At 50.8% G+C, this 27739-nt stretch overlaps 2 protein-coding genes across 9 annotated transcripts in view; one reads left to right on the top strand and one right to left on the bottom strand.

Annotated features, from left to right (window-relative positions):
• LOC308491562 (ras GTPase-activating protein-binding protein 1) overlaps window positions 1–27739 on the bottom strand; it is a 296580-nt gene that overhangs the window by 101668 nt on the left and 167173 nt on the right. The gene's annotated exons all lie outside the window — the stretch shown is intronic.
• On the top strand, window positions 1170–23483 carry SPARC (secreted protein acidic and cysteine rich). 4 transcript variants are annotated; one of them, XM_081035892.1, is made up of 11 exons: window positions 1170–1413; window positions 1665–1721; window positions 11393–11531; window positions 13034–13096; window positions 13712–13799; window positions 15242–15363; window positions 17103–17223; window positions 18838–18971; window positions 19632–19780; window positions 21724–21872; window positions 22280–23483. In XM_081035892.1, exons 3-11 carry the CDS (start codon window positions 11475–11477, stop codon window positions 22306–22308), a joined length of 912 nt encoding a protein of 303 aa, XP_080892018.1. In that variant the 5' UTR covers window positions 1170–1413; window positions 1665–1721; window positions 11393–11474; the 3' UTR covers window positions 22309–23483. The 4 variants fall into 4 exon arrangements, with proteins under 4 accessions (XP_080892018.1, XP_080892019.1, XP_080892016.1 ...); XM_081035893.1 differs by having other exon boundaries at window positions 1233–1413; window positions 11462–11531; XM_081035890.1 differs by lacking the exon at window positions 1170–1413 and having other exon boundaries at window positions 1475–1721; window positions 11462–11531.

Here is a 27739-nt window from a genome sequence, read left to right as displayed (position 1 = left end):
TGCAGGTTTGTGGCTCTCTGGAAGAACACAGTTGGGCACTGTTCCAGGCTGGAACCCTATTAGAAAACAACGTTCTCAGTGACTGAGAGCCAACTTTGTGCTGGCCACTGTTCTAGACACTCAGAGCACTGCAGTGAACAAGACACATGCAGGCCCCACTCTCAAGAAGCTTCCGTCTAGTGGGGGAGACAAATAGTTTCTGATCATAAGTACCAGGAAGGAAATAAAACAGTATAAGGTGTTGAACGATGTTTGGAAGAGAGGCAAGGAGACTGATTTAAGTCGGGTGGTCAGGGAGGCCCCCTTTTAGGAGATGACAATAGGACAGAGACCTGAGGGATGAGAAAATCACAGGCACAGCAAAATCAGATGGAACAGTGTCCTGCCAGAAGAGCAAGTGCAAAGATCCTGGGGTGGGAATTGTGTTGGGCTTGTTGAGGAACTGAAAGGAAGCTGGAGTAGAGTGGGCAAGGAGGAGAGTATGGATGGCAAGAGAGGCAGAGGCCACGTCATGCAGAAGGTTATGAGAATGTTCTCTGCCTTCTCCCTTTCCATGTTATTCAAACCCAATCCATGTTTCCAGATCCACGCCGTCCACGAAGCCTTCTCTGACTGCTCCAATCTGGCATTCCCAGCACTCTGAGCCCCAGGGATACGCCTCAGTACCTGTACCACTCATGTTTCCATAAGCTATCCGCTCAGCAAGATCCAGAGCTCCTTGAGGAAAAGGACTAGACACTAATTCTTATACTCCTGAGTGCTAAGCATGCAATAAGTATTCAGCCAAGACCTGCCGCACAGAGCAGTTCATGTAGCACAAGTGCAAACCAAGTAGAATGTCTTGGTTCAAACCCAGGTGATCGTGGGCAAGTGGCTTATCCTCTTTGAGCCTCTTTCAATATGAGTAAAACGGGCATAGCAACAATAGCTAAGTCAAGGGTTGCTGTGACGATGAAGACCTCAGTAAATCTCCTGTTACTTCTGTGGTTATCAATATCATCAGTCACCTTATCTGTTCTATACTGATGACACACATCCCCCAGCTGGAAAGCTAATCTCTTATGTGTCTATTAGCGGTGCCACTAGAGTTAGACTGGTTATTTTTAGACCATATCCCAAATCATCAGCAGCTGCCACCAGAGGCAGCTTCTCTGGTCTGTACAGAGGCCAGTCCTAGCCTTGCCTTTGCCACAGACCCAACCCTCTTGAATTGCTTTACCCTTCTCGGCATTGCCTAATGTTAGGGAAGGTTCTTGTTAAGATCACTGGTCATAAAGTTAAGACACTTGGGCCTGGCTCTGCCCCTGGGAGCCCTTGGGTATTCCCTTGCCCCCTCCAGACCTCAGTTCCCCTCTGAACAAGACAGAAGTTGCTCTCGGGGGCGCCTGCGGGCCCTTCCAGCCCTGGCACTCGGTGAGTCTGTTTAGGCAATTGCTCCAGAACCCAGGAGGGAGCCAGGTTTGGGAGTCTGTTCAGGACAGCCCACCACAAGGAGAGGAGAAAAGAAATGGAAGACAGAGACAGCTCTGGCTGGGGTGGGGGCATGTGGAGGAGGCGACAGAGGAGGAGGCGGGACCAAGGGGGGTGGAGGGAGAGACAGACCCAGCCCAGAACTCTGAGTGGTTTCCTGTTGCCTGGCTCTAAACCCCTCCGCATTCTCGCAGACCTTCAGACTGCCGAGCGTGCTCAGCCTGCTGCCTGCCTGCCTGCCGGCCACTGAGGTACGCACGACCCCCGCCCGCCCTGCCTTCCCCTTCTCTGACCGCATCAACCCCACTCCCCACTTTACTGCTCCACTGTGTGTACCAGGGTGGGGAGGCTGTGCTGGGAGGTCTGGGATCAGAAATGGGGGCGAGCATCTCCTTTGGGCTCCATCGCTTCTCCCCTTGAGGGCAGGGGTCCCGGACTCGCTGCCTATTGCTTTTCAGGAGCAACCACAGTATAACTTGGTCTCCCTTTTAGGTTTGTAAAAAAAAAAAAAAAAAAAAAAAAATCTCACTTTGTCTTGGAGGGAGTATTCTCTGTGTGTGTCTGTCTCTGGTTTCAGAGGCTGCCTGCCTGTCCTCTTTGGTCCCTTTGCAATTGTGGCAGCCTCTTCCTTTCCTGGGAATCTGATCTGCTCACAGCTGCAACAGGGACCGCTGGGAGCCAGTATCTGCCCTGCTCTCCATTCCGGGAGAAGAAACTTCTTAGACTTGGTTCTTGATCAGGGGCTCTGTTTTCCAAAAGGGACTTTGCATGAATAATAACTTGATCTCCGGAAGGCTCAGGGGGTCTTCGCCTTTAATTAGTACCTCTGGGAAGGCTCCGGTTTCCCTTGAATTCTCCCCCATCGGCATCCCCTCCCCCAAACACACACACAGATTCTGGGGCCACAGTCAGTCTTGGGTTAAGTATTGTTCCATCCTGGGCTCCCTGGAGTATACACACAGGAACTCACTAGCAGTAGCCCTTAGTGTGTCTAGAACTGGAGACTCCAGGCATCGGATATCCTCCAACCGGGGCTCTGGGTTCTATGGGAAGCTGGGGGTGACGGGGGATGTGCTGAGAAGGGAGAAGTGGAAGGGAGAGAAGGTTCCAGGGCCACTTTTTCACACCTTATTTTGAGAAGCCCAAACCCTACAGAGGACTGGTGTCTACCCTTTTCAGGGTGTTAGGTCTTCTTTAGATAACCCCCTTCCAGGCTTTATCCTCTCTGGCTCCATTGGCTGGCGGATGAGTGGACTTCCTGCGTCCTGAAGGACACCAAGGGGTAAGGGCCCTGGGAAGCCCTGTCTGCTCAATGGGAACCCGAGAGGCACACGTTTTCCTGCAAAAGGACAGCATTCTATGCAGAACACACAGAGCAAATGTTTTCACCAGCAATCCTCTAGGGTTAAATTTCTATATGTCCCAAGGGCCGATGGTAGAGTGAGAGAAGCAAATCAGAAGTAGAATGGCAGACTCTAGGCACTCATTTCATGTGTGATCTTAGGTAAGTGTCTCCTCTGGACTTACACAGTTTCCCTATCTGTAAAGTAAAAGGGTTGGGCTTGGTTGTCTTTGGGGCACCGATGTCCTCTGAAATTTTCAAAGGAAGACCTCTTAAACTAAGACCCAAAGGCTAGCCTTTGAATGGGTTTCAAGGCATCTGCCTGTCCTCTTTGCCCCTTTAAATTGTGTGTACACTAGCGTGTGTGAGAGAGACAAAAATAGAGAGAGAAAGAGCACAAGAGGGGGTTCACAGCCTTTAGTCTTAAGATATTCTCCAATGGAGGCAAGACCCCCAAAATAGCCAGAGGGCTTAGTGTGGGAGATGGAGTGGGTGGGGACTGGCGGCAAATGTAGATTTGCAGGAGGGTGAAACATTTTGAAATGGGAGTGGCTGGGGGAAGAGAGAGTTAACAGGCAGCCATCAGCTGCCACATCGACAAAGCCTGGAGCAAAGGGAGGGAGGGGTTGAAGGGGGATGCCTGGAGTAGGAATCAACTTTTGAAACTTTCTCCAAGCCCCACCCACTGAAAGGCTCTTCTTGGCATGACTCACTCTAGGAGGAATGTGCGTTGCCACGGCAACCTTTTTTTCAGGGTCTCTGCCTGCTGGCTGGGAGGGGATGCCAGGAACACTCAAAAGTACCATCAGGCTCAGTCAGAATGCCCCCCACTCCACTGTGCCCCCAAATACCGGAAAAGCAGACTCTAGGCCCACCCTGCTGATCTCCCCGCATCCCAGGGCAGCTGTGGGACTCTGATAAGCTTCCCAGACAGGATGTTGGAAGACCCGAGTTTTAATTCCACCTCTGCCCCAAGGGTGCTGTTTGACCTTGAACTAATCACTCCTCCTTACTGAGCCCCCAGTTTCCTCCTTGGTTAAAGAGCAGTAACAGCAGCCACTTGAAAGGGAAATTATGTGGGCACAATGGGATAATGCATACTTGCTAAATTATGGCCCTGCCACCTAATGCAATGAGTTCTTAGAACTAATGGATTTATGGCACCCAAAGAGTTGGGGAAATCCTTCCTAGCTTTTTTCTCTGGCAGCTCTGTCATCTTGAGGGTTGCATACGAGTATAACTTCCCTTTATTAAAAGTGCTAACAGGCATATTAAAAATATATTGTTTCACTTCATTTTGATTTGGGCTCCTTTTTATTTCCCAAGAGTGTCCAGTGTGGAAAGAGCACTGGTGGAGGCACGGGCAGAGATGGGTCCTAACTCCCAGGGAGTGACATTGGGAAAGACCCTTCCCCTGTCTGGGCCTCAGTTTCCCAGTCTGTTAAATGGAGCATCTCAGCTAGATTTCCATGTGCCCTTCCAATGCTGAAGTCCTGCAAACCTAAATCCCATATGCTGCCATCATTAGAAAGAATAGCTGGTCTATGTTTTTAACAACCTCTCTTCCACTAGTTGAAAAGGAAACGAGAGGAGGGGCCCGGGGATCGATGTTGGGTTATATAACAGACCTGCGCAAATCATTATCCATCTGTAGAGACTTGTCATCCAATAGTGCGGCGGGGGTTTGCTATTCACAAGAGAAGCTTTCTTTGGTGAAAATAAGCTATAAATAGGAAAGGATGGTGGAGGAAAGGAAAGAGCCGAGGATGTGATGTAAACAGGAGAATATTTGTTTCGGGGGCTTTTTTAGACAGGTAGCTAACTGCAGAAATAAATGGAGACAGACACAAACAAACCGAGGAGGACGCATAGTATAAACATTGATTTCATCAACCGGCACTTACCGGGACAGCTGAAGATAAATTGCCTCATTAGATGAGCAGACTCCCAAGGTCAAGCATTCAGGTACCTCTCCCTGAACGATACCCTGACTCACAAATTCCAGGTAAACATCTTGATGCATGTGCCAACTCTGACCCTTACCTCTACAGGCGGACAACAGGCAGATGCTGAGTCAGGTGACACATACAGGCACACACACGCAGCCTCACACAGGTCAAGGACACAGGGAACTTATACAGACACACTGTCATGTGTAGCCACATACAGTATGCGTAACCGGATGTAATTATAGCTCAGAACAGAGAGACAGACACGTTACATACATACAGCACCAGACCACCTGGTATATTTTACAGACAGAGACGTTGAGACTCAGGAAGGGAAAATAACTCACTCAAGGTCACACCGCAAACTTCCAGATGTTTGCTACTATCCAGATGTTCACCTTTGGTTTTGTTTTCATCTGATCAGTTCGGCATCATATCTACACACCTCCCTCTATAGGCAGCAAGCCCTGTGGATTATAAATAACGAGCAGTGCTTTCTCTCTCTCCTTTGCTGACCTGCAGTGGCCTATCCCAGCCCTCACGGCGTTGTCATTGGGGCAGCAGACAACAGGGCTAATAGGCTGCTGTTCATTTGCTGCCTGCTGACTCCCTTTCTAACCTCTGTCTTTAAGGGAGGGAAGCAAGCTTTCAGCCTACCGTGGGGATTAATGAAGCTCCCTTTTCTCTACAGCACAGAGCCTGGATCCTAACCCCAATCCTTAACTCAGGGATGGCTGAGCAGGGCTGGCGTCCGTATGCAGTGACTTGACAGAATTATTTAGAAAAACAGCCTGCTGCTTATCCAGGAAGGCGAGGTCTTAGGAAATGAACTCTGCTTTCACTCATCAAGCCACAGAGCTTGATGTCTGTAGGGAAAATGTGGATGGAGATACCAACTGTCTCCAGCTGGGCTCTTTCAGAAACTTGCCATTCACCTGTCTCCTCTGGGAATCCCTCTGGGTCATCCTGTGTTAGTTGTGGCTTTAGGATTCCAGACTGATTGGACGAACAAAGAAACAAAACAAAACAAGGTGAACATCTGGAAGTGTAGCTCCGACACCAGCGTGCTGTACGACCTGGAGTTATTTTCCCTCTCTGGTCCTCAGTTTCTCTATCTCTAACATCAGAAGCATGGCAAAGAGGTTTCGCAGGGCTTGTGAAATTCATAATCCATTGGGAGCGACAGCCAGGACGGTTCAGGACTGAGGTGCCACTCTGAACTTGGGGCGGAAAGTCATGATTAATTAGTAAAGTCTTCTACAGGCACAGAAGTAGCAGGTGGAGGCAGATATGCCACATATTTGCCATCTCGGGGAGATGACAGACTGGACACTGATGTTATGTCTCATCCCCTCCATTTGTGGTCACCCAGATACAGCAGTGGTCCCTAGGGGGAGCCAAGGAGGAGAGCCCGAGGCTCCACCCCGGGGCGTCTCCTAACCACAGTGAAACGTGGCATCCTAGATACTTTGACAGAGTCTCAGTCAGGCTGATTCCAGTCTCAAACACCGGGGCTACTCTGAGCTGCCCCAGAATCTCTTCAGTCCAAGGCTTGAGCACCCATAACACCCTAAAAGTTTCCCTTAGCTTCTTCCCTTCCAGCAAGAAATATTAGAAGTGGAAGTAGAGTCGAGGGGCACGTTGGGAGAGGTGACAGTTTGAAAGGCGTCTGCCTGAGTTGACTTGGAACGTCGGGGCTATACAGAACCGTGGGGACCAGCTGGCCCTGGCGTTTTCAAACTGGTCATAGGCGACCCTAGAGATGCTCCAAGGCATCTTGGGGTGCCTGTGTGTGTAAGACTTCCAGCCCCATGTCATCACCACTTTTTCATGCTTTTTTAACATTTCAAACTCATTTACTGAACAGATCATAATACGTTCACGTTTCAACAAATGCTAGTGGGGTTTAGCTGTTTCCAATACGGGACATCTGCAGACGACGTCATTGAAAGACAGGGCTCCCTGGCTCCCATAATTTTGCACACCACTCATCTAAAACAACCTCCACATTGTACAGACAGCAGGGCGAGGCGAGGTCCAGGGAGCAGGGGAGCCTTGCCTACGTTTCCACTGTGAGCTGGGTGACGTTGCCAAGACTCGATCCCGGCACTCCTGACTTCCATGTCACCACGGAGTGCCTGTGTGGCCATACTGGCCGCGGTAGCACTCTCTGGCCTGGCTCGGCTCTCTTTCTGAGTCCTGGCTCCCTGGCGGGCCTGGCTCATGGGTTCCTTTTTAGCCTCTATACTTGTTTTCCTCTCTTTGGGCTTGTTTACCATGTGTGTTTTTTGGAAACCTTGTTTCCAAGCCAAATAGTGGGAGCGAGATGCTTGTTTTGCGTTAGCAGCCCAACTCAGAGGCCAGCCTGGAGGCTGGGCTGTGTCCCTTAGACCAAAAGAAGTAATGTCTCCTTTGTTCCACCCCAACTCCTTTTATCCCTGGGCCACAAAGAGCTGGGATTTTTGCCCTGGATTCTTGACGGGGATGGAGATCCTGGGATCCTTGGATTTTAAAAGGCTTCTCCACACAACACTGCTTACTTCTTATATTCCTTCATGTATATCACCTACAAGCTATTCAAGGTCGGTGTGTCATGTCCATTTTACAAGATAGGGAAATGAGTTGCGGCCCAAAGAGAGAAAGTTACTTTCTGCAGGTCATACAACTGCTAAGTAGCAGAGCCAAAATATGAATCTGGACGTTCTTCTATCTCCAGAGCCCGTAGGCTTACCTTACAGCTATACTTCCCCTGGAAAAGTTGGTAACCACTCTGTCTAACGTGGTAGCCACCAGCCACATGTGGCTATTTAACTTAATTCAAATGAAATACAATTAAGAATCCAGTTCTTCATTTGCACTAACAACTTTTCAAATGTTTGATCACCACATGTGATCGCTACCATACTAGCCAGCGCAGACACAGAATATTTTCGTCATCTCAGACGGTTCTATGCGACAGCATTGCTTCATAAACGTTTTACTCAAATCAGGTTGGGTACTTACAACTCAAATTCTGTGCTTCACTTTCTTGAAAGGCTACGATTCTAAGACTCAAAAGTCTAAAATTCTATGATTCTGAGATTTTCCCCAGTTCCAACAGTCAGCAATTTTTCAGTGTCCAGGGAGAGCCCGAAGGAAACCCTTTATGTTTTGAGGGAGACGAACTGGGGGGCTGTCTGTACTTTTCCATCCCCAGTCTTTCCAAAGAGAGAGGAGTGACCTCAGCTTCGGGTCCTGCTGGCAGCCAAGGACGGGTTTTCAGCCATGTCCAGAGCAAATAAAGGCAGAGGAAGGGACTCGATGTACGGAACAGGAGGAGGCGGCTGTGGTGGGGTGGGGTGAGCAGTGTCTGCATTGGAATGACCACCAAGCCAAGGGAAACACACCTCCTACTCCCCGCCGGCCCGGGCTACTTTCCTTCCCCGCACCTCAGGCCAATACACAGCCCAACTGGGCCCCATTCAGGTGAGCACCTGGGAGGGAGCGGCCACCAAGGGAAACTGAGGTGGAGAGCATGTCAGTCGTAGAGTGGGGCTGCCTGGGTCCTCATTCAGCCACTCACTCCCTGGGGCTCTTGGGAGGTTTCTGTCTCTCACTGAGCCTCAGTCTTCTCACCTGTACTATACAGGGCAGAAAGATATGCCTTGAGCCCCTAATGGAGTGCTAGGTTATGAAAACACTTTGAAAAGGAGAAACATGCATCATCACAAACTAAGGAGAGACAAAGGAGGGAGTTTTCATTTCATACTGGTCATGTATATGAAGGTGTTTATATTTTCACCAGGCCTGCCAGGCCTAGGTTTGCTTAGCAAAGGCAGTAGGGATTTGACCTTGTGTTCTGACCTTTGCTGGGGTGACTGTTGTACCCCATTAGCGTTGCAGGATGGGCCAGCGGTGTTTTAGGGAACCTCTGGGAGGGGTCTCATGGCTGTGCAGCAAGTAGGGCTGTGGAGCCCAGCACAGTCCAGTGGCTCCCCTCCCCTCCCATCCCACCACCTGGATGGAAAGCGTGCTAAGACTGCTGATGTAGCACTGGGCCCTGGGCAGAACCCCAAATTTGGAAAATAACTCCCTTTCAAGGTTTTGTGTCCTTCACACTCTCACTTCCTGCATTTCCCCCCTGACCTCCACACCAGTCTCTGAACATAATCCCTGTGAGGCCCGACCCAACGCCATGAGAAGGGAGTTGGTCAACTTGGAAGGGGCCTGAACGTGGCCTGACTTGCTCCCTCTCAAGTGCAGACTCCTTATCTATGAAGTGGGATGAGAGCCTCCCATGCATACCTGCCTACCTGCTGTGTGTCAGGGGCTCCCAGAGGACGGCGTGTGTGTGAAACGTTTAGAAACTATAAAGCACTGCAAGACATAGAATTATTTTTCTCTTCTGGCTGCAACACCAAGGATGAAGGTGGTGGAGAGGGTAGGGTGAGTGTGCTACTGGGAAAGGAGTGCAGAGAGGTGGTGAGGCAAAACAGACAACAGTCCTTTCCCCCGTCTGAGAGAGGAGCCTGCTTCCTCTGCTCAGAGGAAGGACACACACTCTGGAGATGCCGGTCTTCCTCGGCTCCATCCTGAGCTTATTACATTTCTAGTCCCAGCTGTGCTATTTCTCCAGTGACATGAGTTCTCTGTCATTGGAGCCCAGACAAGTTGACGTTTTCTGTTCTAGCAACCAGTCTCTCTTTGACCCTTCGACTTCAAACAATCTCAGACAAGTCCTTCATTGATGCTTTCTCTCCTGTTCCATTCGCCCAAAGCCACATGCAGAAGTTGTTTTGCTTGTGTCTTCCAAATGGAGAAGCAGGAAGGGAGATTTTTCCACCTCTAGGCCTGGGGTGAACAAGCCCACAACTGTGTGAGAGGGGGAACATTCCAAAAACCACCTGAAAAGGGAGTTGGGGCCATGGTGAAGCAATACCAAGTTCCCAGGACAATTCCTTTACATTTCTGTTGGTTTTATATCATGCACAGTCCATGAATGAAGAGGTGAGGCTTTGTGTCTATTTTAATACAACAAAGGACCGTTATGAAGTCTGTGCTTCCCCTGCTTGCTTCTGCTATTCAAACGCAATAATCCAGGTAAAAATGCCCGATGCCAGAGGTGATGGTGTGTGCCAAGAGCAGCCCGTGTTGTGACATTTTAAGTGCCCAGCCTACCATCTCAAAATTCACCTCATCTAACTCTCTCAATCAACAGAAGGGGAAAACAAGGTCTAGAGAGGGGGAAGGACGTCACCAGTTCACCTACTGAGGTGGAACAAGAACCCCTGGCATTTCATTCCAAGCAGAATGTTTTTTCCCATGATCCCTCCAAGGTGCTTGGTCAACTGAGAAATCTCGAAAGGAACTGGGGATGACGAGCTCAATCTGGAAGTTTCGGGGGATGGTAGAAGGAAGACGTGGTCACTGCTTATGCTAAAAACTGCTTGAGGGCAGAGGAGGAGGGACAGAGTAGACCAGAAATTTGAGGAAGCCACTTTAGATCAGTACAAGGAAGGACATTGGAAAGCCATTTGAAAATGGAAGCCCATTCAGTTAGAACAAGAAATAAAATGTCTCCCCCACAGAGCCTCTGTTAGGGATGGCATTTTGGGCATAGACTCGTCAGAGGAGATTCTGCTCCAAGATCCCTTTCCAGTCATAAGGTTTTTAGAGTCGAGAGCTCATCATCTAAAGAGTAAAGTCTTGAGTTGGATGCAGCTAATGACAGTCCTGGGGAAAAACACACCACTGTTCCCCAATAGTAAAAAAAAAAATCCTGGAAATATACACTGTTCCCCCAATAAAGTCCTGTTCCCCTTCCCAAAAATAAATAAAGAGTAAGGGCTTAGCTTATCATCTAAAGAGTGAGACCAGGGCAGGAGAATTTTCTAGATCTCAAGCTAACCTCTTTTAGCTGTGAAGGGGAAAGAGAGCATCTAACACATGCAGCAAGCATTTGGACAGTTTCCCACGAGGATACAGAGAAGTGTTGTCCTTTCCGGGTAAAATGGGGGAAAAGGTGGCCACTTTCAAGTTTCCACAGACCATACTCCAAGACTATTGTTCTTTGTTTCAAAATGTAGATCTCTTTGTCTCAAGTTGGCAAGAAGTTGCTGCCTATTAACTTCTCCCCACACAGAGGGGGCAGGGAGGAGGAGAAGGAGAGTTTGGCGGGAAGATAGGAAAATAATTCTAGAACATCAGGGATTAAAGGGGCCGTGAACATGATCTGGTCTGGTCTAGCATTGCCCAAACTTGACAAACTAGCCAATCACCTTCGTGATCACTTTTTTAAAAATTTAGATAAATGTATTGAGAAAACAGACTTTGTATCATTACCATAAATGGGAAAATCTGGGTACCTCTGTCATCAATGGGAGGAAGCTATAAAAAAAAATACAAAGAAGACAAAACAACTTTGTTGAATTCCAGTTGGATGTAGTTTCCTGTGGAGGCTCTGCGCCAGAGGCCTGTTCTCCGTTAAAAAGGGAGATAGAGGAATGTTAGAGAGGTGTTAGACATCTCGGCACCACACTGAGATGGTCTCATAGAATGGGGGGGGGTGGGGGGAGAACTGAGTAGAATCAACATTCTCCCCTGTCTCTCACCATCATTTGCTGTGTACCATCTAAAATCTTGTATACCACAGGAATTCAGCCTCAGAAGAAACTCTCCATCCAGACGCCTCCCACTCACCGAAATCTCAATCTCCCCACAGCGTTCCCAGCACCATGAGGGCCTGGGTCTTCTTTCTTCTTTGCCTGGCTGGGAGGGCCTTAGCAGCCCCTGTAAGTACCCAAAGATCATCTCTGCTTGGTCTTCCCTCCCCCCACCGGCTCGGGGCCATTGAATCTGCCAGCCCCTGGTTGCTCGGAAGGGACAGGGACTTCCCCATCTGGAGTTATTTACCTGATTTTTTTAAAAAAGATGTTTTTTTCTTTAATAAGCTCAGGATAAAAAAATGCAATGAGGATCGTTGGGTGGAGATTCCAGAGAAGAAAGATTTCCATGTAACGTGAAGACGAACTGTTTAGCAGTCAGAGCTTCCCGGAAATAGACTAGGATGGCTTTAGAAAGAGGTGACTCCTGTATCATATGAGGATTTCTAACGGGGAGCAGTGCTAGAGGGAACGACATTAGACGAGAGTCAAGCCACAGAGAGGAACGGGTTAGTTTCTGAATCAGGGAGGGCTATTTGATGGCAAGCAACAGCCTCCAATCTTACTAAATTGGGGGGGAGAGGATATAGGGGTAGATTATACAATTAAAGGCTTTGGGGAGGACTAGAAAGAGGTAGTTCCAGGACCTGGGAGATAAGAACTAACAGACAGTCTCAGAGAGGCTGCCTGCCATCTGAATAGATCTGCTCCACCAGTTTTCACATCTTGAGAGAATGTGCCAAGACGATAAAAAATAAATAAATAAAAATAAGTTAAAAAAAAATTCAAGGAGAGCCAGTCTGGCTGAGCATGGTCCTGGGCCTGCTTCTTGGCCAGGGGTGTGTGGGGCACCTTGACTGATGGACAGTCCCTCCAAGAATTGCCTGCAGGTGGTATCCACAGCTAAACGGGAAGCCTTTACCAGAAGAGGAAGAAATGTGGGGCAGGCAAAAAGCAGAGTTTCTTCCAGCCTGTCATTCTCTTACCCACTCTCCACTAGGAGATGTGCGTGATGATAGACGGGCCATCTTGGTCAGGGGGTAGATTTTGGCAAAAGATCTGACAAGGTTAACATTACTTTTAGAAGCAGCCCCCGCCAGCCAGTGGCCTCCAAGTTATATATGTATTATCTTCTTTCTACCCCAAGTCGACATGGTCGGAAGGAATTGCCAAATAATAGTAGTAATAATAATTAGAATCATGATAATAATAATAAGAAAAACAGCATCACACTTGTGGAGGAGAGAATGATATCTGTTGAAATGTACGGTGTTCATCCCTTCTGGGTCTGTTTTCCCACCTACGAGATGAGAGATGTTGTGGATCAGTGGTTTTCAGACATTATAGGAGTGAAAGCCGTGGAAATGCGTTCCAAGCTAAAGCTTAGACGCATCAGATATAAAACGCACGAATGGGGAGGTATTCTGGAGTCCTAGGGGGTCCCGTGTTTGGCTTCTCCTTTGCCCCCGTCACCGCACCTATGGCAGTCCCTGAGGCACAGCCTTGGAGATCTCCAATGAGCTGCTCTCCCAGCTCTCCAGCTTTCAAAGGTGTTCCAGGCCGCAGACACTCCAGAGCTAAAGCTGGCCCTGGCCCTGTCCTCTCTGAACCCCGTTTTCTCTTCCCAACAGCAGCAAGAAGCCTTGCCAGATGAGACGGAGGTGGTGGAAGAAACGGTGGCTGAGGTGTCAGAGGTACGTGGGTGGGTGGTGACCCTCAACCCCCGGCCCCACTGCCCACATTCATCCTCTGGGGAAACCAGACAGGTTCTGTGGTTCTCACGCAGGAATGGGGCATTTGTCCCCTTTCCGTGTGCACACAGCACAGATGTAAATCCTGTACAGCCCCCAATCTTGACACTCCTGAGTGCTTCCCAAACCTTCCATGGAACCCTACAGCTGGGACCTATAATTTTTAGTTTTAGTTTTTAAGCTGTGGGACCATTTTTCTCAGATGATCACCCATAGTCTCCCCATATATCAAGCAGGTGAAAGGGGGGCTGTTCCTGTGTGGCTGGTAAGGGTCCAGGGCTTGGCACCCCCTCTTGCCCTAACACACCTAATGGCCTTTTGAGACATCTCAGTAGAACTCCAGGGCACTACAAACACAGTGGGTCTATAAGATTAAATCTAAATTCTGGAATTTGTGCTCTCTGTGCCCTGGGCCCAGCACACCTTTTCCAGCTTGTCTTTCCCAATCCCCTGTGGGTACCTAAAGCTCCAGGCAAGTCCCCTTCAGCCTTCACCCCTTTCTTCCAGGTCCAAGATGGGGGTGGAGCCATTTGACTCATTCTTCTCTCTTCACCCCAGGTACCTGTGGGAGCCAACCCTGTCCAGGTGGAAGTAGGAGAATTTGAAGAAGGTGCTGAGGAAACTGAAGAGGAGGTGGTTGCTGAAAGTAGGTCCCTTCCCCATGTCTTGTCACATCCGGTCTTTGCCCTCTCCCACCTGGGGCTGGGGCATGGGGACAGCCTACGTGAGGTTCCTTCCTGAGGAAATGCAGGGTGAGGCTTGCCCTGCAGGGTGGGCTGTGGAAGAGAAATGGCTTTGACTTCAAGGTTAGGAAAATTCGCTGGAATCTGGGAAAGATCTATTTACAGCCAGGCTGTCTGTGCTGTGAGTGGCAGGAAGGGAAGTTCCTCAGCTGGACGTGACCTCCCCTTACAGCTCTTTGCCCTGATTCCCAAGTTGGGTTTCTCATTCTCACGGAGGTCACTGGTCAGCTGAGCTCCTCGATGGCGCCGTCTTAGCCCAAACGCCACACAGGACCAGACCTGAGAGCACCTCAGAAGTTCTCATACTCACTAGTTTACCAATTTTCACACAGCCACGAGAAAATAAGGCCCGAAAATCTGACAGAACTCATATGACGCGACTCACAGCGTTAGTGCCAGAGGGAGAGGCATGACCCAGGGCCTGTGGCTCCTGCCCACGGTACTGGCACCTCCATCCTACAGAATGGAAAGGCATCATATGCAAGGGCTAGCAGCACGGACTTGGCAGGCAAACCAACCAAGGTTCGCGTTTAGACTCGCAGGCCCCTGTGTGAGCACCCTCGGACAGCTCGCTTCATTCCTCTGAGCCTCAGCTCCCCCACCTCTAACACGAGCATGATGAAAATGGCAGACCCTCGCTCCAGGGCTGTGCGAGGATTGAGAGATAAAGCATAAGAGCACTTAGCCCAGTGCCAGCATCTGATGAGAGATAACTCAGATACCTGAAGTTGCGCATCAGGCCGGAAGGGCTAGACTGAGCTCGCATCCCGAGGACACAGTTTCTGGGGGAGCAGAGCCGTGTCCCTTCCCCCTCCACATCCACCTTGTCAGGTGTTTACCGGACAAGCTGAGCTCTATTGCTTTCGCAGTGTGGGCCTCGGGGCACTTCTCTCTTTTCCTCTAGAGCCTTTCAAGTCTGTTGTGTGGGGCCTCACAGCTCCCTGGCTCCATGAGGACGCCTGACTTTCCCAGTCATTCTAGAAAGTCTATTCCAGAATCCAAAAGTGCCTCACTATGATGGATCAACCAACAGCTGAGAACTCAGTCCTCAGGGGAGCTCTATGGCATCCAGTGTGCCAGTGTGCCGGGGTCCCAGCCTGAGCCTACAGTCCCCCCAAAACATGCCTGACCATAACCTCAGACTGAATCTCTGATTCCCAGACTGAGCCAACTGTTCCCTAGCTGCCAATGGCTGGGCTCAGCAGAATAGAAGGGAGGACTCAGGGCTGCCCAGAGCCCAGAGTGAGGGCCCCGGCCACGTCCTTGTGCCCCAGGATGGGTCTGGATTGGGCTGGGGTGGGCCTGCTAGGCCGGTGGTTAACTACACGCTCTTGCACTCTACCAGACCCCTGCCAGAACCACCACTGCAAACACGGCAAAGTGTGCGAGCTGGATGAGAACAACACTCCCATGTGCGTGTGCCAGGACCCTACCAGCTGCCCTGCGCCCATTGGCGAGTTTGAGAAGGTGAGCCCTGAGACGGGGTCCTTCCCAACACGTGTCTGCCCAGAAAACTCCTGACTTGCAGGTTCCACAGGGCAGCTCGAGTCTCCAGTCCCCTCCCGAGATCTAGTCACAGCAGCCCGGACAAGGTGAGTCTCAGGTGAGGCTCGGCCAGTCACTGGATCCCTCCAGCAACCAGCAAGAATTTCATCGGTACCCTCAGGTTCCAAACTCTCTGCCAGACTCAGAAGAGACTAGACCAACACCAGGCAGTGAGATGGGGCTTTCTCGACAGCGGGGCAGTTTAGCAAAGCCTCAGGTCCAAAACGGGGGTTCTGCATCAGACTGAAGGTTGACTGCAAACCCCATCTCCACCACTTGTTAGCCATGACATCCTGGCTAAGTTGCTAAACCTTCCCAAGTCTCAGTTTTCCCATCTCTAAGGAGGGGATAGAAATAGTCTATCTCACAGGGCTGTTGTGGGGATTTGTCAAATAATGCTTGATACTTAGTAAGTACCCAATATGTGCTACTTTAAAAAAATCTTTGAAACCTGTCCATTCTACCTGTCCATAGGAGTTAGTCATCCATCCATCCATCCATCCATCCAAGGAAATATTATTGAGTCCCCATTCATGCCAACCATTGTGCTACTGGTGACAGCTTAGGACAGCAAATCTAATGTCAGCATTATTCCCACAACCTCCCATCTGGATTCTCTGCCTTCAGTCTCTCCCTAATATAATTATCCTCTGAGCTGCAAATTTTAGCGTCATTGTCAACTCTTCCCTCCTCCTCTGCCCGCACCCCACTGGTCACCAATGTCCATCAGTTCTCCTCTGCAGTGATACATAAGCAAGTTTGTGCAGGGCTTTCCACACAGGCTTCGCTCCTCCTCACGTAGCCTCTGCACCTCTGCTTGGCCACCCCCACGTGCAGAGATTCTGTAGGAGGACCCATGTGACTCAGCGAACAGCTCCACTCACAGCTAAGATTTATCACAGCGCTGAATGAAGGATACACAAAGGAAGGAAAACGCAGCAATCCGGAGGAACCTGTGTGCAGACTTGCTTACTCTTTCCCCACCCGCATGACGGTCTCACAGAACACACTATTTCCCCAGCTACGAAAACACAACCACACGCGAGCGATGTTTCTGCCCCAGGAAGGCCCTTAGAGTCAGCACTCAAAGTTTTAATTGCGGCTGGTCACGTAGGCACGCTCTGCCTAGCACGTACCCAAATTCCAGACTCCCAGAAGGAAAGGAGATGTCCAGCATGAACCACAGTGTTTGTACAGCAGTCTAGGCAGGGTGAGGTACCCTTATCAATTGTGCAGAATTGTATCACGGTGCGGGGAACTGTTCACCAGCCAAGATTCCAGACGCCAGCCTAGGACCCATTTTACAAGCCTTTCGAAGGATAACAGCTGTGTTAACTGTTCTGCACACTCTGCCTTTGTGCCGTCCCCATCTTTAATTCATCCCTTCCATATCTTCCACGTTTGTTTCCCCATGTCTCAGCCCTGAATCAGTCCCACCTCTGCTCAGAGACCAATAGTGGCTCCCAGCAAGGGCTGAGCGTGGGTCTGAGCCCGGAGATTGGGTTCTGGTTGTGGCCCCACCGCTAACTTACTGTGTAACCTGGGGCTAATCACGTTCCTTGCTTGGCCTTGTGTCCCAGTCTCTGAAATGGGCGAGGATGGTGGTACCGGCGAAGGGCTTTGGGAATGAAGGTGAGAGGTGCTCTATGCTTTGCCGACAGGTGTGCAGCAATGACAACAAGACCTTCGACTCTTCCTGCCACTTCTTTGCCACCAAGTGCACCCTGGAGGGCACCAAGAAGGGCCACAAACTCCACCTGGACTACATCGGACCCTGCAAATGTGAGTTTCCTTGGGCCCTCCAGCCTCCCATTTCGGGGAGAGCACTGCCCTGACACTCATGCTGACACTGCCCCCTCCACACTGAGATTTAGGGGCCACTCTCCCCCCACCCCCCGATTGTCTGTGATGGTTCCTCTCAACTCTGCATTCAGGACATTTCCTGGGAAGGACTGAGTAGTCATACAAGCACAAGTGCAGGGAGAATTTCTTTTCTCTGATGATGAGGAAGTTCTTCTATAAAGCTAACCCAAATCTTTCCTGCTTCGACATCATAAAGCAAAAACGATGTTCTGCATGGGCCTATAAAGTGTTTCTAAAATACCTGAATTGGAATGCTTTCAAAACGGGGGCACGCCTGTCAGTTCCCGTTACTTGGTATTGTCAGATCCTTGGCCATCTTACTCCATGACATTCCTATCGGCCTGCTTAAGACACAGGATTAACCACCCTCTTAGAAACCTGGGAGTCAGGGTGTTGTCTGGCCTTTGGTTAGTGGTCACAGGGGCAGATTCAGCCGGCCCAGTGGCCTCCTTCAGCGTTGGCAGCCTTCCTGTCATTCCAAACACCTAAGGCCACAGCTGGTCCCCCTCCAAGACAACATGCATGTTGTGTGCCTAGTACATTCTGGCACCAGATGGTACTGGAGAGAGCCACTCACCTGACTCAGGTATGCAGAGTGCAGAAAGGCGGAGGGGAAAACCAGGTTCTGCTGTGCTCAGCCCTATTCTCCCAGTTATGGGGCCTGGGTATGAAATAGAAGGCACAGACAGGCCTGGAGAAAGAGGGTGGCGGGAGGAGTGCTAGGAATTCTGGGGCTCTGAGACTGCGCAGTGTGCCAGGGAGCCTTCACCAGGGGCTGCTGTGCCCTCAGGCCTACGGCTCACTCCCTTCAACTCCCAGTGTTTCCATCACAGCTGTTCTCTTCCAGTCCCCAGCTGCTGGGGAAGAGGCCGTGCTCCTAACCACAGAGGCGGCTTTCCCAGGTCCAGGATGAGGGAAGGACAGACCCCTGAGCCCTGGATGCTGGAAGAGACCTTGATAATGTGGCCGTGAGCAAGTCCCTTTGCTCCACACTGACCTCTGTTAGGTCCAATAAGAGGGTGGCTTTGGGTGAAATGTCCAGGTCCGATATCTGGGGTTCTAAGCTCCAAACACCAGGTTAGAACCACAACTGCTGTGAATGTCCTGGTGGGGGAGCATTCCTGACCCTCTGCCACCCCCTCGCTGAACTGGGCCTATGGGGAGATGTCATTCCTCAGCCCCCCCAGCTTCTACACCTCCCAACAGTGGGTCCTGGGCCTCTGCTCTCAGCGTCACCCAGAAAGGTGCAGGAACCACTGAAGAGAACCATTTCCCTCAGGATAGCAGGTCAAGGGCTAGGGAGAAGCAGACGTGTCCACGCACTTTTCCATTTGCAGAGCATTCTTCCCGCACACAATCCCTTTTGCTCGTGGGGCATGGAGAAAATGTGACGCAGAGAGGCCGAGGCCCTGTGCCAAGGTCACTGATTGGAGTGGTGGTCGGAGGAGGTGGGGAGAGCGGCTCAGCCAGTACACTGGCCGCCAGGCAGGGAGAGGCGGGCTCTGTACTGACTACCCGTGTTTTGGGCCCTAGACATCCCCCCCTGCCTGGACTCGGAGCTGACTGAATTTCCCCTGCGCATGCGGGACTGGCTCAAAAACGTCCTGGTCACTCTGTACGAAAGGGATGAGGACAACAACCTCCTGACCGAGAAGCAGAAACTGCGAGTAAGTGGCCTTTTCCCAGCCTGTGCCAGGAGCCCGCTGGCCCTGCGCTGGGTGGCTCTGGGGCGTGCGCTGGCCGCCACCAACCGTCCCAGTCCCAGCACCAGGCCCCTAAGGGGAAGCCTCCATCCCTGCTCTCACACGTGCCTCTCCTCTGGGCTCTAGGACACAGGCCTCTGCTGCCTTCGCAGGCTCAGAGTGTGCGTTCACGGCTCAAAGGCTCTGAGAAGTTCGGTAACAAAGAGACCTGCTGACTTTGGTTAGCCCAGTGGTAAACGAGATATAACAACCCTATTCTTCTTCCTTGAGTCTCTGGATCTTACATGTAAATGCAAATACCAAGCACGTGGAGTGCTGCTAAAATGCAGCTTCCTGGACCCCACGCCAGGCCTACGACTACGTCTCTGTGAAGCAAGGCCCAGGAAGCTGCATGTTCACAAACTCCCCGGGTCGTTGCGATTGGCAGCTCTATAGAGAACCCCTTTGAGGTCCCCCCAGCCTCTGCCTGTGTGGATGCGATGCCAGTTCTGTCTATGCCCTTCCTTCCCTCTTTTGGAGCCTTGGGCTCGGCAGATCTCTGCCTGCTCTGGCCTCCTGTCGGAGGTAGGGGGCCCTGACTGACGGACCCTGGACCCTTTGTCACCTGTCTCTCTGCTCCCACAGGTGAAGAAGATACACGAGAATGAGAAGCGCCTGGAGGCTGGAGACCACCCTGTGGAGCTGTTGGCCCGGGACTTCGAGAAGAACTACAACATGTACATCTTTCCCGTGCACTGGCAGTTTGGCCAGCTGGACCAGCACCCCATTGATGGGTAAGGCCCCAGGTGCTCGGCTTTGCCCTGGACTGCCGAGTCCTGGGTCACAGCTGGTGGGTGCACTGGGTGCGGCCGGAAACCTCTCAGCAGCCTCTGACCCTCCCAGCCCTGGAGCCCACATTGTGTCTAGGGGCTGGGGCTGGAAGGGACAGACATCCGGAGAAAGGATGCCGAACTGGGACGAAGAAAGCCATCAGACACTCCCTGGTGCCAGTAGAGGAGGACGCCAGTGGAACCTGACACTCCCTCCTTAAGCCCCGGAGTGCTGGCCTCGAGGATCCATTGGTTGAGGGAAAGTGAGCTGGGAAGGAGAGAGTGGTGACATGGGCCCAGGCCCGAGGTGGGGCAGCCTACATGCTAATAGTCCTTCAGCCGCAGGGCAAACTGGCCCTGGGAGTTCTTAAAAAACCCAGAGCCAGTCCCATCCGTATCAAACCAAGTCCTTGGTTTGACTGTTCTTGCCTCTTGTGCATTTGAGTTACGAAGGGCTGTGCAACTGCACTGCAGAGTAGGCAGGCAGTGGGTCTGTGAACAAATGCTTGCTGTCTGTTATGGACCCAGCACCATTCTAGCCCGGGGATTTAACAGTAAGCAGAACTGAGTCCTTGCCCCCATGGAGCTCACGCTCCAGGGGATGATCTGTGTCTCACAATCAAAGGAAAAAGTTAAAAAGGCTCCCCAGTGGTGCAGGTGGCGGCTGAGCAGGGGCTGTCCCCCTCACCACAGCCTCCTGGCCTTCTCCTGCTCTGTGTTCCTGGAGGAGCATAGAAAGGAGGGTGCCCTGCTCACAGGCCTGGGGAAGCTCAGTGTGCCCCGGACGCTCTGTCCGGGAGCCTCACCCCTCGCTCCAGATCCTGCCCATGTGCCTGGAACCTGCCCACATGGTGGCTGTCAGTGGTCCCAGGTGGCTGGGGGCTCCTGAGCTCTGGGAAACTCCCTGCTGCTTCTCTCCCAGGCTCTTTCCATGGCTGAGATCCAACTGAGTCACTCACTGCAGAGAGGAGGGGAAAAGTCAGGGGGACATCTGGAGCTTAGGCTGAACCCACCACAAGGAAGGGGCCAGGAGGGAGACTTCCAGATGGAGTTGCAAGGAATGTGCATGTGGGAAAGCGCTCCAGCCTGAGCCAGGGGATCCGTCCCCCCCTCTTCTTGTCTCAGAGCTGTGTGGTGACCCGGTCTGAGTCCTTCCCTATCCCCCCCCCCCTCTTGGTTTTCCCACCGGTACAGGATGAAAGAGAAGGGGAGTGTTCCTTTCAGTTCAAACACTGTGTGATTCCTTCCACAAGTTGGGTGGGGCAGGGAGGGTCTGGGGGTTGGGGACAAAATTGGAGTCACACTGCAGCCCCTTGGGGAAGAAGGTTTTGAGGAAAACTAGTTGAGGGCTCTGGGGAACAAGGAGGAAATTCACACATGTGCTCTGGAGTCAAGGCCAGCTGTCAGAATAGGAGCAGAGGACAGTGGCAGAGAAATCAAAAGGCTTCCCTCTCACACCAAAAAAATAAAGCCTATGACGGAGGTGGGGGCTTCTTTGACCCTCCCTTCCAGGCTCCTCCCCGACGTCAGCACTGCCATCATTTTGACGTGTCTCTTTTAGACTCTTCTCTGCATTGCAGCCATATAAATATGTGTCCATAGGAAACATGCATTGCTGTTTCCAGATTTCAATCCATCAATAGCAGAGGTGTTGAACATTTGCACTTGAAGTTTCTGTGCCCCCAACTCTCAGGGCACATTAATTAGCAAACAGTTGGATGCATCAAGAGACCTTTGTTATGAGCCCACAGGACCTCAGAACTGGAAGGGCCCTTATCATTACTGTGAACTGCCCCTCCTTGGATGGAGGGGACACTGAGGCTCCGCGGGGGCAGTGCTGTGCTCTGAGTCCCACGGCAGGGCAGCGCTTTCCCAGGCCTCAGGCCCCTCCCCCCTCCTCCTTGCAGGTACCTGTCCCACACCGAGCTGGCCCCACTGCGTGCTCCTCTCATCCCCATGGAGCACTGCACCACCCGCTTTTTCGAGACCTGTGACCTGGATAACGACAAGTACATTGCTCTGGATGAGTGGGCCGGCTGCTTCGGCATCAAGGAGAGTGAGTAGCTGCGCACAGGGACGGCTGTCCTCTCCCTTTTCCTCCTCTCCGCACTCCCTGTCATCTGTGTGCCCATCCTGCCCTCTGTGCCTGGTTCACTCCAGGGGGCTCTGCCTGGCTGGGTGGGCCTTGCTGTCAGGTGACTTCCTGATCCTTCTCTGTCTGGCAGGCTGTGTCTTTCTCTTTCCCTTCCTCGAGCATCAGCACTCACTCTGTGCCTAGCACTATTTCGGGGACTAGAGAGGAGACGGGAAGTATAACTTGGTAGTGTGTGTAAGGGACAGGGAAACCTCAGACTGGCCCCCTGGCCCCTGGGTCCTCGGGATGGGGGTCCCCATGACTCCTCGGGAGACACGTCTTCATAAGCAAGGGGCTTGTGTCTAACGCTGCTCTCTTCTTGTCTGCAGAGGACATCGACAAGGACCTCGTGATCTAAGCAGTGGCGGACTCTCTCTTAACCGTCCCCTTCCTGTTTCCCCCAATGTTTAAAATGTTTGGATGGTTTGTTGTTCTGCCTGGGGACAAGGTGCTAATATAGATTTACATGATCACATTAACGGTGCTAAAAATGGAAATTGTAACCCACATCATGACATTCTCAGTGGTAACTCGGCTGTCAAGGCTTCTTGCTCACCCACTAACCGTCTCCTTTTTCTCCGGCCATTTGACTTATGGGAAAATGGGTGGAAACTTGGATCTGCTCACATCTGCCTTCAACACACAGTGCACCTTCCGATTCTCTCTCTCTTTCTCTCTTTGAAACTAATCCTCACGAGTCAGACGTTTGCATTAATTTTATTGCAGGGTATCGGCTGCTGGGGGCGGGGCGATAGTCTCTTGTGGCCTGAAGGTGGGCAAAGGGAAGTAACAGACCGTGATGTTGGCAAGGATGTTTCTGGGACTGGAGGACCAGTGGTGGGAGAAATCCCTGGAAAAGCCACCGACCTGAACTACAGATAACCAGTCTTGTTTGCCTGGGGATGTGACTGAGAGAAAAAAACCTGAGGTGGTTGCAAAAACATATAAGTGCTCACTTACACCCAGTTCCTCACCCTTCCCCCCCTCACCTGTCAGCACCATTTCTTTTCACTTCAGGCTGTTTGCTCAAACTTTGGGCAGCTGTGGACCATCAGTTCTCTGGAATCCACCAAGCCTCTGAGGGGCGGGTCACCTCCTCCTGCAGGGCTTCTCCCCTCCTAACTGTCTTGGGAGATGCAGGACTGGAAGGCTGTCTCAGCCAGGAAGGCCCAGATCAAGAGTGAGGCAAGTTGTAGAAAGTTGTAAAATAGAAACAGTGCAGTTGATGAATAGATTTTGTTTTTTGGTTGGCCAGGTTGTTTTCTTTTCACATTTGGATGGCTGTCATGGGGGGGTCTTTCCCTCAGTTTTCAGCATGCTCCTCCTTTTCTCACCCCCCACCCCCGCCATTTTCTTCTATTAATCAAGAGAAATTTCAAAGTCAATGGGATGGTCCGATCTCACAGGCTGAGAACTCGTTCACCTCCAAGCATTTCATGAAAAAGCTGCTTCTTATTAATCATGAAAACTCTCACCATGATGTGAAGAGTTTGACAAATCTTTCAAAATAAAAAGTAATGACTTAGAAACTGCCTTCCTGAGTGACTTTGCATGCATTTTAGTGACCTCATTACCCTGACGCAGACACATGGGACATACGTGTCTCTCCATGACTTTGCAGATGCAAACCTTGGCAAATGCACTATTACACTTTTGTATTTACACCTGTACACAAGCCGAGAGGCTTATTTGCACACAGGGACTATATGGTTCCTACAAGCACAAATTTGGCTTCTAATTTTATGACCTGTGGGCTGATCCTTTTAGTACTGGACTTCGTTATCAGAAGCACCAGACTAAGCAAGTATCTCCTTTCACCATTCATTCATTCATTCATTCATTCATTCATTCATTCATTCATTCATTCAGCAAATGTTTATGATATTCCTACTATGTAGAAGGTCTTGTGCCAGGTGCTCTGAGACACAATTGTGGCAAAGCAATCAAAGCATTTGTTCTGGAACTTAACATTCTACCGAGGAACAGGTTAAATAACTGCACAACTACTCAACATCAATTACAAGCTGTGATAGGTACAATGAAGGAGGAATAAAAGCAACCATGAGTGTGTGTCGCAGGAGGACACAGCGTTATTCTAGAGTCATACTGTCCCGTTTGGTACGCATGTGTGGCTATTGAGATTTAAATTTATATTAATTAAAAATTCAGTTCCTTAGTCACACGAGACGCCTCGAATACCCAATAGTCTTATGTGGCTACTCATTACCCAATTGAACAGGGCGGATCTAGAACATTTTCATCATTGGAGAAAGTTCTATTGGGTAGGGTTGTTCTAGGGCATCTGGGAAGCTTCCTTCTTCCTTGAGAAAATTTGAGCTGAGTCACTAAGGAAAAGGAGGAACTAACTTGGGGAGAGAGCAGAGAGAGGGAAGGAAAAAGTACTCCAGACAGTGAGAACAACGTGTGCAAAGGACTTGAGGTAGACGGGAACACGAGTCCCAAACCAGTATGGCTGGTGCACAGGACGAGGGGCAAGTCATACTGGATGAAGCTGAAGAGGTGGGTAGAGGGCAGACCAGGCAGCGTTGTAGGCCATGGTAAGGGGTCTTGATTTCATTCTTGTGCAATGGAAGTCATGGTCGGGTTTTAAACTAGAAAGCACGAATGGGGGCTGTGGGGTGTGTCTGTGTGTGGGGGGGTGTGTGTGGAGGAGAAGAACTCTAGAACACTCTTGGTTTTGGAAAGAAAATGGCATCATAAGTCCACACAGAGCACTTTTCAAAGCTCATGCATGTTCATGCTTATGTGATATTTCAGGCTAGTATTCCAAGATTCTCCTTAGAGGTGGACAAACAGTCCCCCAAAATATGCTTCATTATAATAGGCCACAGAGTGGGGCCTTCAGGTGCCAAACCCAGAGACGGTTTATTCCCTCTTATTTGAAATCATTTTCAAAATACTGAAATAATACACACTCATCAAAATAAAAAATCAAACTGTAGTCTGGTGTTCCCTTTTCGACATAATGGGAGAGAGAGGAGTAGGGAGAGGTTGGCCAGTTCAGGCTTGGCCATTTGAGAAATGCAAACCCAGCACCAGTCTCACAATCTCTCGGAATCCAGACAGAGACAGAAAAGGTAAATTTCAGTATTGGCTCATCATTCATCTCACGACGTTTATCAGGTGCCCACAGGGTGCTCCAGAGCTCTCAGGAACAATCCCATTCCAGGTAGAAAACGTGCTGTACAGGGCACAAAGCAGGCGTGGACAGGGGAGTCCTTCTGGTACAGAGGGAGAGGTGGCATTCTCCCTGAGGACCGAGGACCGGAGGATGCAGTTCCTGTGCCCTGGTCAGCTTGGGGCACAGCATCTCTGAGTTACACAGCACCCATTATGACCACAGCTTTACTGCCAACTCATAGATGAGGAAACTGAGGGTCGGGGAGGTTGTGACTTGGTTGTGGAATGAGGCAAGAAAAAAAGGGGGAATGGGAATGCAGAACTTCTTCCCCCGTATCTGGAGGACTCCCGAGAGGGAATTCCTCAGAACTTTCAAGCAAACAGGCATGAAACACGAAGCAGCCCAGGGCCCTGGGAGGGCCGGGGAGGGCTGCACCCTTGCCGACCAGCTGAGTTAACAGGGGCCCTCAGTACCCGGCATCCTCAAAGGCAGTGTTTCCATATCCTCCTTCGACCTGTGCTTTCCCTCCCTTTAAATCAAATCACGTAGTGAAAAGAACTCAAAAATCATTTAAAGGAAAGTATAGCATTACCTTAGGCGGAATATCAGTATCATTTACCAAAAATTGAGATAAACCTTAATGATAAGTGCAATACAAATATAATTACGATGAGAAAACAGTGTTACACAATTATGAATACGCCCTGTGCTTAAGGATGCTAGGAGACTTTCTCTCTTTGATAATCAGATGGTCCAAAGGAGAACTGAATTACAAGGAATTCAATGGTAAGTCATGCCAAATCTGTAACTCCCCTAAACTCTCCTCCTGGGCCGAAGTGGCTATTCCTCCCTTTGGGCAATTCCTCTGCACCGTGAAGACCTCTTGAGACCATCTAGAGCCCTGGTAACAGAAGCCTCCCTCCTTCCCGTCATCTGTGGCAGAACTGGCTTGAGCCCTTCCGGTCCAATGCGCTGACACTGAGCTTGTTTCCTCACCTGTAAGATCCTGATGATAGTGGTTCCTGCCTCATGGGTCCTTGTGTCTCACACAGAGGAAGGTCCTCATCGTCATCACCATCCCATCTTTCCCCACTGCCTAGCCTGGTCCTTTATGCCCGGTCCTCTCTCCGTTGCAAGGTTTCCAGCCTCAAGGCCACTCTCCCTTGGTGAAGGGCCCCAAGGGTTCTCAGTTGCTAAGCTGTGCAGGGCTGCCCGGTGTCTGCATGGGATTCGACTGCAGGACTGCAAGGGTTAAAAGTGTCCAGCAGAAAAGAGACAAATAAGGGCACCCTGAGGAGGTCGCGGAGCCCTGGACAGTGAGTCAGGGGTCTAGTTTGCAGGAGAGCGGTTTGAGCCTGGACACCTGCCTTCCCCTTCGGAGGTCCAGTCTCCCCTTTTAACTAATGATAGAGGGGGAGCTGGATGGAACAGTCCCGCCGTCAGAGCCTCTATGAGATCTCCTCTTCTCTGCTTCTGAATGAAATGTCCCAGGGATGAGTGAGGGCCTGGGGCCTTCAAGGCTCAGAACCTGGTTTCCAGATGGCCCCCCAGCGCCGAAGGGACCAGCTTCCTCTTCGCTGGGCCACAAGCCTGCGAGGGCGCTGCGGGTGAGGGCGCCCCCTGGCGGGAGCTGGGGAGAACAACTGCGGGAGCTGCGGGATGGTCTGGGACTGGGTCTGCAGGACCCATGGACGTCATCTAGCCGAGGCCCCTCGTTTTCCAAATGGGGAAACTGAGGTTCACAAGGGCAGAAGATACAGCCTCAGGTAGGGTTGCCAGATAGAACACAGGACTTCCAGTTAAAGTTGATTTTAGATAAACAAGAAACACATTTTTTAAGTATAAGTATGTCCACACAATAGTTAGGACACACTTCTATTAGAAGATGATCTGGGGCCGGCCCAGTGGCTCAGGCAGTTGGAGCTCCATGCTCCTAACTCCAAAGGCTGCCGGTTCGATTCCCACATGGGCCAGTGGGCTCTCAACCACAAGGTTGCCAGTTCAATTCCTCGAGTCCCGCAAGGGATGGTGGGCCCCGCTGGCTGCAACTAGCAATGGCAACTGGACCTGGAGCTGAGCTGCGCCCTCCACAACTAAGACTGAAAAGACAACAACTTGACTTGGAAAAAAGTCCTGGAAGTACACACTGTTCCCCAATAAAGTCCTGTTCCCCTTCCCCAATAAAATCTTTAAAAAAAAAAAAAAAAAAGATGATCCGTTAGGTGTCTGAAATTCAAGTTTAACCAGGTGTCCTGTCTTTTTCTTCGCTGTATCTGGCAACTCCACGTCCAAGCCCTCCTACTGAGTTAAGGCCTGGCCTTGGACAGCCGCCCAGACACGGTCAGGGCTTCTTCCTTTTTATACCCAATCAACGCCTTTCACTAGCAGCTCTGCCCAGCACTCAGCAGGGCCATGGGAAATGCTTGTTGACATTATTCTGGGAGGTAGCAAGTGGAACTGATATGTGAATCCTGACTTTGATGATCCCAGGAGTGTTTCAAATGGGAGGAGGGAGATGGGTTCTCCCCGCTGACCCTGCTACCATCAAAAACCATCTCCAAGGCTTTGGTAATAGAGTTGCCTGAGACCCCTGCCCCAGTCTGATTTACAAGGTTAAGGAGGAGGATGAGCTGCTTGTGCATTTCTA

This window comes from Rhinolophus hipposideros, assembly GCF_964194185.1.
Source record: "Rhinolophus hipposideros genome assembly, chromosome: 23".
Lineage (NCBI taxonomy): Eukaryota > Metazoa > Chordata > Mammalia > Chiroptera > Rhinolophidae > Rhinolophus > Rhinolophus hipposideros.
This window is presented reverse-complemented; position numbering and strand designations above follow the sequence as displayed.